We start from the raw sequence: 13734 nt of genomic DNA, 5'->3' as shown, positions 1-13734 counted from the left end.
TTTTTATATTAATTATACTTTATTCGCTTTGCATCCCAGCCGTAGCTCCCTCCCTCATTCCCTCCCAATCCTACCCTTCCTCCTTCATCTCCTCCCTGCCCCTCTCTAAGTCTACTTTTGAAAAGGGAGATCATCCTTCCCTTCAATCTGACCCTAATTTATCAGGTCTCATCAGGACTGGCTGCAATGTCCTCCTCTGTGGCCAGTGTATCAAAGCAGATGCAGAGATTCATAACCAAACCTTGGGCAGAGTGCAGGAAAACATATGAAAGAAGAAGGAGTTAGTAAGACCTGGAGAGGACAGGAATGCCACAAGGATCAAATATATCTGGGCACAGGTGTCTTTTCTGAGACTGATTTTCCAACCAAGGGCCATTCATGGATATAACCTAGAACCCCTGCTCAGACGTAGCCCATAGCAGCTTAACAGTCCAGTGGGTACCCTAGTAAGGGGAACAGAGACTGTCTCTGACATGAACTCAGTGATGGGCTCTTTGAACTCCTTTCCCTCCGAAAGAGGAACAGCCTTGCTAGGGCAAACAGATTTTGTTTTTGAAATGAAAAACAACTTTTCCAATACAGTTGAACATGAAAATTAATTAACTTTACCCTATATGTACAGTATAACTGAGAAATTGAGTTCCAAATGACAAATGCAGTGATTTGTTTAAAGTAAGATTTGTTGAAAAATTACTTGATTAAAGAAAGTCATCCTTGATATTGACTGTATATTATAGTCGTAGATTGCCTTTCTGTTGGTCAGTGAAGTGATATTTTGAATAATAAATTTTCATCTTATTTTGACAAATTGAAGTTTTTTCATTTTCCGTTTAAAACATAAATATTACAAGTATTAACAGATATGCATGTTCCTTGTCATAATAAAAAGTTGTAAAAATATATAATCATCACCCATATCTCTGTGTAAGAAAGGAACCTCTGCCAGAAGTTTTCTTGCTAGGAAAGGTGCAAATACAAGCACTTGTATGTTAGTGCTAAATTAGTAAATGACTACATTATCAACTGGTCCAATTAGAAGGTTTTTATGGACTATTGGACAATTAGGAATTAGCAACAAGTTAATTAGTTAATTATACTTTCGATAGTCTAATTCTACAACATTATGAATACCATGCTTTCTTAATGGTTACAGATTTGAAGCCACTCTCAGCAGATTATATTAGTTTTATTTTCACTCCTTTTCAATAGTCTACCCTACAGAAAAGAAATACAAGAATAATCATGTATTTTGTTTCACATGTGTTGGAAGGGTTCACTCACTTATTATTTAGCCCAGTGTTTGGATCCACTCTGAGGTAGAGGATCATTTGATGGGAGCCATGTATCAGAAAAAAAAATGTCATTGTGAGCATCCAGAAGTGAAATTGCAGCAGGAAAGGACTAGGGCAGATAAAACCTCAAACTCGCAGTTTTTGGACATACTTCCTCTAAATAAACTCCCCTTCCTACTTTCCACCACTCCTCATTAAGGGCTTTATTTCATGAATGCATCAGAGCATTAATCTGTAGATTAAGTCGGAAGCTTCATTGTCTAACTTTCTCATCAAAGGTTCTAATGAGTAGTCCTTCTAATTTATTTATTTCCTAATGCAAGTGCTGTTGTGACTAAATACTTTAGATCCTGTGTAGATTCTATTTTGATGGTTATTTTACTTGTAATATAGTAAGAATGTAGCAGTGACAGAGCTACAAAGTTTTACTACACTTTATTTATAAAAAATATTGGAATGAATTTATGGTACAAAGTAATGGGTTTCACAAGATCATTCCCATTTAAGAATTTTATATACTTTGACAGTATTCACCTTTGATACCCTTCCCTCACTTTCCGAGTACCATTAGCTTAATATCATCTCTCAGACACTCTTTCTTCACATTATTTCCCCCACAGCTTTCAATTTCCCATGTGGACCTGCATATGAGTGTGTGTCTTTTTAAAATGGAGTATACTCAAATGTGTGCAAACTTTATTCATATCTATTTCCATGAAAGCTACATAGATTTATTCAGTATGGTTAAATAAAATTTTATTCTTTGGTAGTGCATATTTTACTTATCAACTCATTTTTTTAAATTAATTATATTATTTATTTATTACAATATACTCCCTTTGTATCCAAGCCTAACAGGATAGACATCAGAAGCAGAAGACAAGGAACCAGACAGAAACCTTCCGCAGGGAACCTCTGAAAGGCTGTACTCATCAGTGTATGGAAGGAGATAGTGAAACTCATAGCAGAGTGCAGGAAACCTTGTAGAAGAAGGGGGAGATAGAAAGACCTGGAGAAGGCAGGAACTCTACAAGGAGACCAACAGAACCAAAAAATCTGCACCCATTGAGGCCTGCTGAAACCAATACTACAACCTAGGACCATGCATGGAGAGTACCTAGGCCCTGTGCTCAGAGGAAACCCATAGGCTGCTCAGTTTCCAAGTGGGTTCCCTAATAAGGGGAGAAAGGGTTGTCTCTGACATGAACTCAGTGGCCCACTCTTTGATCACCTCCTTCTAGGGGCTGCAACCTTGCCAGGCCACAGAGGAAGATGATACAGCCAGCCCTGATGGGACCTGATAGGTTAGGGTCAGATAGAAGGGGATTATCAACTCATTATTGAGAAACACCTACTGTAAGTAGTCAGGAGTGCTTGATGATCTAATGTGTTTCTTCATTTATTCATTCATTCATTCAGATTTCTTCTCATTACATGTATGAGATTCAAACTCATTTTAATATAATATTTTTAATAATTCAGAATTTCTTACAAGTGTACAATATGTTTTGATCATGGCCACCCTACAACTCTTCCCAGATCAGCAACCCATTCATTCCGACTCATAATTTATATAAATATATAGAGTCCAATATGGGCTGACCATATACTCATGGGTCTAGGATCATCTACTGCAACATGGTTCTTATATGCTGGAATGTTGACTGGCTGTATAAAGTTGAGAGCCACATAATATGGGTATTTGGAAGTGAACTTGGGTTGACTGCAAGAGCAGTATTTGCTCTTAACTGCTGAGCCACCTCTCCAACTCCCAAGTATTGTCTATTTTTAGTCACAGAATTTGTTAATTTTTCTGAAGTATATTTGATATGTGATTTAACTATTAAAAACTATTCAAGGTTCTAGAAAATTCTTTTTTAAAATAATTCTTTTTTTCAGTTTTTTATTTTTATTTATTTTATTTTATTTTTTAAATATTAGTTACAGTTTATTAACTTTCTATCCCAGCTGTATCCCGCTCCCTCATTCCTTCCCAATCCCATCCTTCCTCCCTCATCTCCTCTCTGCATCTTTCCAAGTCCACAGATAGGGGATGTCTCCTCCCCTTCCATTTGACCCTAGCTTTTCAGGTTTCTTCAGGACACCTGCAATGTCCACCTTTTGTGGCCTAGCAAGGCTGCTCCTCCCTCAGGGAGGGGGGTGTCAAAGAGCCAGCCATTATAATTCTTAAGTCAAATATAGAAATTGAAACACAGTTGCAATTTAATTCACTTGAATTAATAGCTCCCTTTATTATGTTATATTGTCCTTGTTTATCATTACTTACAAAAAAGACTTCCATCTTTTTTTTTGCAGGTATTTCATCAACCAAAGTCCTGAAGAGGACAGATTTTTCAATATTGACGCCAATACTGGAACCATTAAGACTTCAAAAGTTCTTGATAGAGAAGAAACACCATGGTACAATATAACAGTGACTGCTTCAGAAAACGGTAAACTGCTTTATGTATCCCAGGAAACAATGGTTTTATACATTAAATCATATGCATACTTTTCCTGGTCAGAAAGGTACTGCCCATTTTTAATTTTGCCAGATACTACAGATTGTATAGATGAAGCAATTCACATATCTGGATGTAATGACTTAGTTTTATAGCTTTTCCTTCATTTGCATCCCAGCATGAAGTTAGGAAACTGGCTTTATAGAATGATTAGTCCTAATCTTTGAGTCAAGAGTACTTGATTTTCCTCTTAATTGTGCTATTTTTCTGTTCCATGTACTTATACTTCACTTATGCCACCAAGTCTTTTCAACAAGGGTACTCATTATCTGGCAGTTCAGCCCTTAGATATCACTATAATATCCTGGCTTGAATTAGCACTTACAGAATTTACTGTGAAAGAATTACATAGGAAATCTCAACACTATATCAAACCCCTCTTTATGCAAATCATACAACACAAAGCTGAGAAACTGGACATCAATAGAGAGCATTGCATAAACACCTAAATTTAAAAACACCTATTATGTAGGCTTTCCAAAAGGAAAATATGTTAATAAAAAATAAAACAAAATGTATAAAGTGATTAAAGTGATTTATTTTCTCAATAATGGCATCTTAATACATTAGAAAATAAATAAAAGTTACCATTTAATTTTAGTTTAGAATTGTAGGCTAAAGTGGCATAAATTTTTGTAAAATATTTCAATGCACTTATGAAAAAACATAAATATAGTTGTAGTAGTATTTAATAGTGAAAAATATTGTTATGTGAACTGGAATAATGCTCGTTATTTCCTACAAATGATAGAGAAAATTTTAAAAATATATTAAAATATTCATTTAGATATAGGATGGTATTTATCTGTCATTTTAAATCATATAATTTATTTCTTTTTTCATTATCACAACAAATCAATGAATTCTGAAACACACTTATTTTTCTTGCAAAGTAAGGCAAATTACAATCACATGCTTTTAACTCTAGAATGGATTCTTGACGTTGGTTCCACCAGAACAATTATAGAAGTTGTGCTGATTGAGGGCTGTTCAGTTTCACTTAGAGTATTTTTTAATAGCTGATCCATGTTGTAGACTGAGTCATCACTACTCCGTAGCTTTCCATTCCTAAGAAAACCTTCCAGGGTTGTAAGTGTTTAGCACATTTTATTTAACTCCCCTTACTGATGAGCTTCATTGTTGTTTTACTTATTAATAATGTCATGCACATTTGCATGAAAATACTAGGGTAAGAATGTTTCCATTGCATTTTCTTGAGTATATTCTTAAGTGTAGAATTGCTGTCTCACGTGGTAACTCTGTGCTAAACCACTTCACTGACAAACTACTTTCTCATAAAGCTTCACCTTTTTATATTCCGGCAAATGAGATTCTGAATTTTGCACATTGCAATTAGTATTACTGCTTATACTCTCAGGGGATGAGTGACAGCTGCATGCCTGCCCTATATCTTTGTTATAAATCCATGCAAATCAACAATAACCTTTTTATTTATTCTGTACTTATTATTTACATTCTTTTTAAAAATAATAATTTTGATCATTTTTGAAAATTTTATTCATGCACACAATGTATTTTTATTATATCTCCCATTTCTCCCATACTTCCTCCCAGAACCACAACCCTCCCTCTTGTTTCCTCCCAACTTCATGTATGCTTATTTTCTTTTAACCTTCAAAATACATTTGTGTTGTCCATATTGTCATGTTTATGTGGCCATTCACTAGAGCATGGCCAACATACCTTAAAGGAAGTCATCAAATCTCCATGGCCCTCCCAATACGTGCAGAAATGTTGCCAGGCTTCATCTTGTTCTGCAGTCACTACTGTGAGCTCATAAATGCTTGGTCCTGTCTTTTTCAGAAGACACTGTTTCAGTATGTTCTTTCCAACCAATAAATTTTATAATATTTCTGCCCCCATGTTTATTGAAATTATATTTTCATCATACTATTGAAAAAGGTGATCACTGGAATCTTTTTAAATTTTATTTTTTATTAATTACAATTTATTATTTTGTTTCCCAGCTGTAACCTCCTCCCTCATTCCCTCTCAATCCCACCCTATCTCTTTCTTCTCTTCCCATGCCCCTCCCCCAGTCCACTGATAGTGGAGGTCCCCCTCACATGCCATCTTACCCTAGCCTATCAGGTTTCATCAGGACTTCTGCATTGTCCTCCTCTGTGTCCTGATAAGGCTGCTCCCCCCATCGGGGGAGGGGGTGATCAAAAAGGCAGCCACTGAATTCATGTCAGAAAGAGACCCTGTTCCCCTTTCTAGGGAACCTACTTGGACACTGAGCTGCCATGAGCCACATCTGTGCAGGGGTTTTAGGTTATTTCCATGAATGGACCTTGGTTGGAGTATCAGCCTCAGAGAAGCCCCCTGTGCCCAGTTTTTTGGTTCAGTTGCTCTCCTTGTAGAGCTAATGCCTGCACTTGTGGTTCAGTGGTAGAATTCTTACTAGAATCTTTAAATTGCTATTATAAGGAACACAGGAATGGGTTTGTTTCATATCATTTTGGATGATTTTTATTTTCTAACTATCCAGACTAAATGTGTAATTTTGCATCTTAGTTTTGGAAAAGCATTTAAATAAATAATAAATAATATTAAGAATCCAATGGAAACTGGAATTAATGTATTAAAATATAAATAAAGAAATGTTAGAAAAATTAAGCAAACCTTTTAGAAGAAAGATACAATTCTCAGGATTTAGATACAAAAATGTTATTTAATTCTGAATCATCACTTAAGCCCCAATAATATTAGCATAAAATAAAAACAAACTTATAAATACATGCAGACATGCATGTAAAATATTCTATCAATTTTAGCCATTACCAAAGAAAAAAAACAGTTTCTGTAAAAGTAAAATCTTAATTATTTATTTGAGACTTTTCTTTTTTTCTGTTTGCTACCCCTTCTTGTGGGAATAGAGTTAAAGCATATCTACTAAGTAAAATAGTATAGTAAATTGTAATTTCCTTCATTTTATAGTTGGTACTAAAAAAAAGCCTTAGAGACCCATTCAATGAGCATTACTGAAATATAATTTAATCCCAACTATAAACAGGTGTACAGAAGGAAGAAGCACTAGTTAAGATTTTATAAGTATGTTGGGAGATTGCTTTCAGAGAAGTGCACATGCTCACACTGATTGCTAAGCCGAACTGTCCTGTAGTATTGGCAGAAACTCTCCCATAATTGTGTTCCTTAACTTCAACATTAGCCACATGGGCAAAACATGTTCTCTTTAGGAATGCAGTTGTAAGTTTTTCAAATCTTTCTAAAGCTCTTCTTAATGTAATATTTTCCACAGAGTAGATTGTCCTATGGAATTGCTTCTACTGGTTAATATTTAAAGCACTTTACTTTCTTCAGGGATTATGCAAATAGAAGAGCCCTCTCTGGGCAGAAGAGACAATGTATCAGAGTTTAGGAGAACAAGAATACTTGGGCATGGGGTGAGAAGCACGCGTGTAATCCTATTCACTCCAAATGATGGGCACGAGACTGAGGCTAGCCTAAGATATTCAGGGAGAACCTGCCAAGGGAATAAGAAAGCTGTGCTTTTTCTTTACTAAGCAGACCTTATGTCGATGTTATAATACAACAATGAAGATGTCAATCAAGGATACTGTGCACAATCAGTGACAGTGAGGGGCAATCAAAGATACATTAACTACATACAATGTGAACATGAGTTATTTCTTCTGTCTTTTTGCTCCTGTTCAATGTGGCTGTTCAGCCACCTAAGCTCATGGGAGAAGCCATAGCGATGTCCCTGACTATGATGTTTTTTTCTACAGTGGTAATAAGTAACTATTGTGCATAGGCCTCTGTGGCCACAAAGGCCAGTAGAGTAGTGATTCATAGCGATAAGATGGTAGTTCAGTTCAGCATAACTAAGTATCTTGTGTTTGATCAAACGTACAAAGTCTGAGCCAGAGTAATTTATTGCAAGCATAGTTTAGCACAGTACAATTTGGTTAAAAAAAAAATCCTGGAGATAATGAGCTCAGTCCTGTTTATACAACAAAGCATAAGACCTGACCATATCCATTCTCTTTCTAGAGTTCATGTAACATATTTCATAAAGAAAGAGTCTATAGACTGACTGAGACAAAACAAGTTTATGATAAAGGTCTAAGGGAGAAATCAATATGGTCTTAGCAACACAGATAGCACAAAGGTCACCATGCAACAGAGCATTTCAACTCTCAGCCTTATGCATAGAAAACAAGCTGTACATTTCTCTAGTTGAAGGGAGAGCTCTGTGTCTGTGTGTTTAGCATTCCTGGATCTCCAAGTGCTTACCTGTTACACAAGGATATCTGTATCTCCCATATTATTGGACATCTGGCTCTTACGCAGTAGACCTTAGGAGATATCTTAATGAACACTTGTGGGAAACGTGAACAACAAGTGTTACCACTATACAGACAGAGAACTGAAGCATAACAAAACATATATTGAATTTACAACCCCTCCTTATTTACTCCTCTGTATTAGATAAGCCAATGACTTTTGAGACCAAGCTTTGTCATATATTTTATCTTAATGAGTTTGGTTAAAATTTTGTGAATCATATTTATTCAAATTTTGCGATAGTCTTCTTTTTTTCTTTAAATGAATTACATTAGTAAAGAGTGCACTACCCTAAGATATATACAAAAACTTCACTGTAAATTGGGTATTAAAAACTCTTCCGTCATATATCACAGTTCTTGGGGAGTTACTACTTTGTAGATATCTGTGAAAATGATCATTCATTGGATAAATGTTAACTTAATAAATGTTAACTTAACATGCGATACATTCAAGAGAAAAATCCCTCTATTTGTTGTAGAACCTAAAAATTTCCTGCTACCTAGCAGGTACATTGTTGTTTTATTACGCACTATAACTATGTGTATATATGTGTGTAACCTTGTACAATAGTGGGTTTTGTAGCTGTTCTTCAAAATAAGTGTAATGTCATTTATCTTTTTCCATACTCACTCTTCATCCTTACCTTAAGCTTCCTTACCTAGTTAAGCCCATCCTGTTGCATGCCATTGTGTTCTCTCACTTCCTTGAAAGTCATTCTCTTTGGCCCCATAATAATGTCCTGACCTATAAAGGTAAGTGTGTTTTTAATAAAAAACAGTGTGTCTTCTGGCACACTGATTTAATAACTTTTCCTTGGTAAATGCTAATTTTATATTGTTGTAGAGCATCTATTCAAGGCTTATATTTTCGTGTATACTTTGATTATTTTTCTTCCATTTATTTACTTATTTATTTAATCACTTTACAGGCTGATCCCAGCCCCCTCTTTTCTTCTCCCAGTACCTTCAGGCCCACCATTCCTCCCTCTCCTTTTTCTCAAAGAAGGAGAGACCCCAAAAGGTACCTCCATGCTAGCACCTCCAGTCAGAGCAAGACAGACAAGGTAGTGAAACGGAATCCAAATTCAAGCAACAGATTCAAAGACAGTATTTACTCCCATTGTTAGTGAACCCACATGATGACCAAGCTGCACATCTGCTACATATGTGTAAGGGTCTAGGCCCAACCCTTGCATACACTTTGGTTGGTGGTTCAGTTTCTGTGAGCTCACATGAACCCAGGTTAGTTTGCTCTCCAGGACTTCTTGTGGTTTCCTTGACCCTTGCATCTCCATCTGTCTTTCCCACTCTTACACAATATTTCCCAAGTCATCCTATTGTTTGGCTGTGGGTCTCTGCATCTGTTTCCGTCAGCAGCTCAATGAAGCCTCTGAGGAGACAGTTATGCTAGGCTCCTACCTGCAAGCAGTGCATAATATCTTTAAAAGCATCAGGGGTTAAAACTCTCCCGTGGGATGGGAATAATGTTGGGTCAGTCACTGGTTTGCCATTTCCTCGATCTCTGCTCCATCTTTATCAGCACACTTATTGTAAGAAAGGCAAGTTTTGGATCTAATGTTTTATAGGTAGGCTGGTGTCACCCTCCCTCCACTGGAAGTCACGTGTGGCTACAGAAGGTGGCCACTTCAGGCTCCATGTCCCCTACAGCTAAGTTTTTCAGCGAGGGTCACTATACAAACTCAAGAAAGCCTCACATGTCCCAGAGATATCCTCTCCACTCCCATCAATTTCCATTTTTTCTCTTGGTGCCCCTCCCAACACTCTGCTCTCACCATAACTCATCCCCACCCTATTTCTCCTCCCCATCCACTCTCTCTCAGTTCCCTCCTTTCATATACTTCAGATGACTATTTTACTTCCCTTTCAAACTTCCTCCCTTGAGACCTTCTTAGCTTCTTTGGATCTATGGATTATAGCATGGCTATTCTGTACTTTATGACTAAAATCCACTTATAAGTGAGTATGAACTATGTGTGTCTTTCTGATTCTGGGATTCCTCACTCAAGTTGATCTTTTCTAGTTCTATCCACTTGCCTGTAAAGTACATGAAGTCTTTGTTCTTAATAGCTAAATAGTAACCCATTGTTTAAATGAACCACAGTGTCTTTATTCATTCCTTGGTTGAGTGACATTGATTCTACATTCTACATTCTACATTGATTCTAGTTTCTGGCTATTACTAATAAAGCTGCTATGAACACAGTTGAGCAAGTATACTTATGGTTCAGTAGAATATCTTTTGGGTATATGCCCTGGAGCTGAATAGCTGGGTCTTGAGGTAGATCTATTCCCAGTTTTCTGAGAAAGTGCCAGATTGATTACCAAAGTGGTTTTAAAAGTTTGCACTCAGTGCCAGCAATGGAGGTGTATTCCACTTTCTCCACATCCTCTCCAGCATGTATTATCATTTAAGTTATCATTTTAGCCATTCTGAAGGGTATATGACAGAATCTCAGAGTAATTTTGATTTGCATTTCCCTGATGATAAAGAATATTGTACATTCCTTTAAATGCTTCTTGGCCATTGGAGATTTCTCTGTTGAGAATTTGCTGTTTAGCTCTGTACCCCGTTTGTTAATTGGGTTATTTAGTTTGTTTGGTTTGATTTTCTTGAGCTCTGTCAGAGGTAGGATTGGTGAAGATCTTTTTCAATTTTTTTAGGTGGCCATTTTAGTCCTATTGGTGTCCTTTGCCTTCCAGTTTCAGTTTCATGAAGTCCCATTTATTAATTGTTGATCTTCGTGCCTGAGCTGTTGGTGTTCTGTTCAGAAAGTTGTCTCCCATACCAGTGAGTTTAAGGCTATTCACAACTTTTTATTCTGTAAGGTTTAAGTATCGGGTTTTATGTTGAGGTCTTTAATCCATTTGGACTTGGGCTTTGTGCAGGGTGAAAAATTTGGATCAAATTGCATTCTTTTACATGCAGACAACCAGTTAGAACAGGGAACTTACACCCTTCATAATAGCCACAAATAATATAAAATTGAAAGACTTGTATGGCAAAAACATCAAGTCTTTGGAGAAAGAAATTGAAGAAGATATCAGAAGATGGAAAGATCTTTCACGCTCATGGATCTGTAGTATTCACATTGTAAAAATAGTCATTTTACAAAAGCAACTAATAGATTCAGTGAAATTCCTATCAAAAGTCCAACTTAATGCTTTGCAGACCTAGAAGTAGCAATCCTCAACTTCATATTGGAAAAAAAAAAAAAAAAGCAGACGGTTATACCTGATAGGCTAGGGTCAGATAGAAGGAATGAAAGTCCTCCCCTATCAGTGGGCTAGGAGAGTGATGTAGGGGAAGAAGAGGGAGGAAGTGTGGGATTGGGAGGAGATGAGGTAGGGACCCACAGTCTGAATACAAAGTGAATAAATGGTAATACATAAAAATAATTTAAAAAATTTAAAAAAAAACTCAAGATAACTAAAGTAATCCTTTACAATAACTGAAGTTCTGGAGATATCACTATCTCTGATTTCCAGCTGTATGGCAGAGTAATTGCAGTAAAATCTGCATGGTACTGGCAAAAACCAGACAAGTTGATCAATAGAACGGAACTGAAGATCTAGAAATAAACCCACACACCACTGGTCACTTTATTTTGCCAAAGAAGCCAATGGAAAAGAGACAGCATCTTCAACAAACAGTGCCTGTCTAACTGGGTATTTAACGGTTTCTTAACCAAGTGGGTTCCCTAGTAAGGGGAACAGGGACTGTCTCTGACATGAACTCAGTGGCTAGATGTTTGACCTCCCCATCCCCCATGGGAGGAACAACCTAGCTAGGCCATATTGCAGCCAGTCCTGGTGAGACCTGATAAGCTACAGTCAGATGGAGGACCTTCCCTGTCGGTGGACTTTGAGAGGAGAAGAGAGGAGGCAAAGGACAGAGGGTGGGATTGGGAGGGAAGGAAGGAGGGAGCTACAGCTGGTATACAAAGTAAATAAACTATAATTAATATAGAAATTTAAAAAAAGTAGTAGAGACGCCTTCTGTAATTCCAGAATTCAGAAAAATAGGCAAGAAGACATGGAATCCTTTTGTGGCTGATAAACACTAATGTCATATGTCAATTGGGTGTTCTTTCTGGTAGGTCTGGGGTGAAATATGATTTTAAACTCATTCTATTTGACAGAACCTACTACCTTGGGAATATTGAAGTGAGCTCCTTTTTTCTTCCTATTGTCAGCTTCGGATGCACTTTCTAGTACAAGAAGCTTGAATTTCAACTTACATTGTTCTTCACCTTCTGCAAATAGAATGGGTTTTTCTGTTTATTGGATTTCTCATTCTCTTCATCTACCAAATGAAAAAGGGTACCAGCTAGTTGTTGGTTTGGTAGGCCTTAAAATCTCTGGAATAAGGCATTCATTAAATAACATAATTCCACATTTCTAGTAAACGATAGTTATTTACATAGTGGTATTTAAGTAGCAAGCTTAGGAGACATGTTATTTTGACTATGATTGCTTTTACTGCAGAAAGCAACATATATAGAAAATTACATTATTAGTCCTTATTGTAGTAAAAGGATATCTATTGCTAAAAAACAACTGTGGAGTTTAATCTTTTGGTGAGGGTTTCATAAAGAGGATAATGAATATATTCATTTGTCTGGAGAAGAATGAAAGTTGTCCTGGGTATCTTGTCCAAATTCTAGGTATACTCATGTGCCTTTATTTGTCAACCCTGTTGAGAAAATGAAAGAAAGGAGGAGGTGTCCATAAACTGTAAATATAATCCCTGAAGGAATGAGGGAAAGAAAGAGAAGCAGATTGATAGCAAAGGAGGGAGGGAAAGAGGGAGGAAAGTGGGAACTGAGGGGGAGGAAGGAGGAGATGGGGAGAGAGAGGAGAGACAGAGGAAGAGAGGAAAGGCAGAGACAAGAATCAGAGACAGAGACAGAGAGAGGGGAGAAGAAAAGAAAACAATTGGGATAATGATTTCTCATAAGGCACTGACTCACAGCTTTCCATACTTCACTGTCCTGAAATGCAGCTAGAGTGTGAAGGCAGCCTGGCAAACAAGTTAACTTAGAATAAGCAGAATCTATACTTCAGGATGAATTCAATCATGAAGCCATTTCTTGTTGCTTAGGAGTCAGTATTTCTGCTGTGATCACATCTCTATGAATGAGGCTTAAGTGCAGCATGAGGGCAATAAGCTTTGTTTGGCCTGTCAATTTCAATATTAATCTCAACTAAAGCAGTGTCATAGAAACTTAAAGAGTAAAGTGTGACAGTGTAATGCCAGGTTCACGGGACCCTCAGAGACCACCAGGAGACAACTCCATGCAAGAGAGCTTTATTACTAGAGTGATTGAACTTGGGACTCAAGTCTCACTGATGCAGCAATAGAGAAATGGCACCCTGAGCTTTGAGTGAACAGAATTTTTAAAGAGAAAGTCTGTGAGCAGGGGGTTTCCATGACCACAAGCAAGGGGGCACATGTTTCCATAATAGCAAGCAAGGGGGGGGGGTCATGCCTTGATGTTAAAGGATCAGGTAAAAGTTAGAGGGGCGAGGTGACCTTCTCTGAGGCACAATTGCCTAAGACATATG

The 13734-nt window shown here is 37.1% G+C and overlaps 1 protein-coding gene across 5 annotated transcripts in view; it reads left to right on the top strand.

Annotated features, from left to right (window-relative positions):
• Positions 1 to 13734, top strand: part of Cdh18 (cadherin 18) — a 1064923-nt gene that overhangs the window by 994016 nt on the left and 57173 nt on the right. For all 5 annotated transcript variants that reach the window (XM_060380420.1, XM_060380419.1, XM_060380418.1 and 2 more), the window contains one exon: positions 3609 to 3745. In XM_060380420.1, the coding sequence (XP_060236403.1) occupies positions 3609 to 3745 (137 nt within the window). The remainder of the gene's footprint in view (positions 1 to 3608; positions 3746 to 13734) is intronic.

Source organism: Meriones unguiculatus, chromosome 3 (assembly GCF_030254825.1).
Source record: "Meriones unguiculatus strain TT.TT164.6M chromosome 3, Bangor_MerUng_6.1, whole genome shotgun sequence".
NCBI classification, from domain to species: Eukaryota; Metazoa; Chordata; class Mammalia; order Rodentia; family Muridae; genus Meriones; species Meriones unguiculatus.
The sequence above is the reverse complement of the archived record's forward strand: the minus strand, read 5'-3'. Positions and strand labels throughout refer to the sequence as shown.